General features: G+C 51.9%; 1 protein-coding gene across 1 annotated transcript; it reads right to left on the bottom strand.

Annotated features, from left to right (window-relative positions):
• LOC125206349 (uncharacterized) lies at positions 1–1,821 on the bottom strand. Its single transcript, XM_048105616.2, has 3 exons — positions 967–1,821; positions 301–843; positions 1–230 (listed from the first exon to the last, which is right to left on the bottom strand). Exons 1-3 carry the CDS (start codon positions 1,819–1,821, stop codon positions 129–131), a joined length of 1,500 nt encoding a protein of 499 aa, XP_047961573.2. The 3' UTR covers positions 1–128.

Below are 1,821 nucleotides of genomic sequence, written 5' to 3'. Positions count from 1 at the left end.
TCATATAAGCACTTTTGCAATCTAGTATACGTTTACAATATTTTAGATTTTACAGATAAAATTAGAAAACTTTACTACTACATGAATGCAGTTGATTGCTTCTGTAGCCATTAAAAGTTGAAATACTACTACAATTCGTTAATCTCACCTGATCTGCAATTCCCCACCCACAAATACATAACCGAAACCCTTCTCGACGGCAAAACCCTGCAGCAGTCCCTTCTCGGCGACTGCTAACACAAACAATCCGTCAACACCACAAACTGAAATTTGATCAACCTTTAATATTATAATACTTACCCTGAGCCACCTGTCGCCGTCTGACCTTTTCAAGACAATAACGGTGTTGAGCTTGTCAGGAGAGTCGCTCTTCCAGCGGCAGGAAGGGTGGGACTCGTTGTGGCGGTTGTACACGCCTACTATCTGTCTTCGCTTGTCGTCGTAGCTGAGGGAGGAGAGGTAGAAGAGGAATGGCTTCTGGCAGGGGTGGCGGGCAACCGGCCTCGTATTGAAGGCGTAGCCTTTATAGTCTGCTCTCTTGTACCAGTTGAGGAAGGTTCTGGTTGGCATCTCCAGCTCTCGTGGCGATATGATGCCTCGCATCACCTGAACCACGTACCCCCACGACACCGATATGCTCCAGTACTTGTCCTTGTCGTAGCAGAACGACTGCTGGATTATGCTGGAGGAGTCCTTCTCCACTGACTCCAGCAGCCTCTGCAGCCCCTCCACCCTGCTCAGCCCCGGGAATATCGGGTCCACCACGTCCAAGTGGTGGAGCGATACTAATGGAGCCACTGGGTGCGCCCCCAGCAGCCCCAGTAGGTTTCCATACACATCATACTGCATCAAGAATAAGTAAAGTTGCAAACAATATATAACAGCTATCCCATTCTAGTATTAATAAAGTTGCACACAAGAATAAAACTGCGAGAGTTTAGCCCAAAGCGGACAATATGCAGGTACCTGGTGAAAGCCAGGTTCTTTGGTGAGAGGGACGCCTAGCTCGGCCATGCAGGCGTGGATGCGGTCATCGCTGCCATACAATCCCGGGTAGCGTTGGATGCAGCTATCCTGCATCCTCTCGAGTTCCTTAGCGAGCGGGTAGGTTATGGCGAAGCCCCCTCCGCCATAGGCCATCGCGTACGAGAAGAATATGTTCTGCACGTGGCTCTCAGACGAGCTCCCGATGTAATAAAACTCGTTGTGGTCGTATTTGGAGAGCACTCTCAACACGTTCTCGACCACGAACACTGTGTCGTCGTCCCCCATCACGAACCACCTGACCTCCTTCATCCCTATCCTCAGCGTCTCCGACACTATCCTCGAGATGCGCAGCGCAGATCTCCTCCCCTGCTTGTTCGAGTAGTTGAAGTTGGATGTGTCTTCAGAGATCCGTATTTCAGGAAGCTTCTTGGATTCGTCCTCGGAGATTGTGACCTCTTTGTCGAGCCACACCACCCCACGAGTCTCCTCCGGCCGCCACCACAGCTTGATGTACTCCTTCCGCTTGTTCCAGAGGCTGGAAGAGGCCGCGATGCCGAACACAACATGCTTGATCTCCAAGGGGGTGGTGTTCTGAGGAGGGGGCGGGGTCGGTGGTGGAGGGGAGGGGTTGTTGTGGTCGGATTGTTGGAAATTTTGCTTGGCGGAGAGGGGTTGGAGGGGGCAGTTAATTAGAGTGTCGTCGTCGTGTTTGGTGTTGATGATGAAAGTGGAGGAGTAGATGGAGTAGAGAAGGAGGACGGAGATGAAGAAGCAGGTGGCAGCGCTGCGAAGGCTGGTGAAGCCGGGGACCGGGCGGTGAGCGGTGGGGTTCAT

This window comes from Salvia hispanica, chromosome 6 (genome assembly GCF_029641045.1).
Source record: "Salvia hispanica isolate PSC_SH4W2 chromosome 6, Shi_PSC_v1, whole genome shotgun sequence".
Classification (NCBI taxonomy): domain Eukaryota; kingdom Viridiplantae; phylum Streptophyta; class Magnoliopsida; order Lamiales; family Lamiaceae; genus Salvia; species Salvia hispanica.
This window is presented reverse-complemented; position numbering and strand designations above follow the sequence as displayed.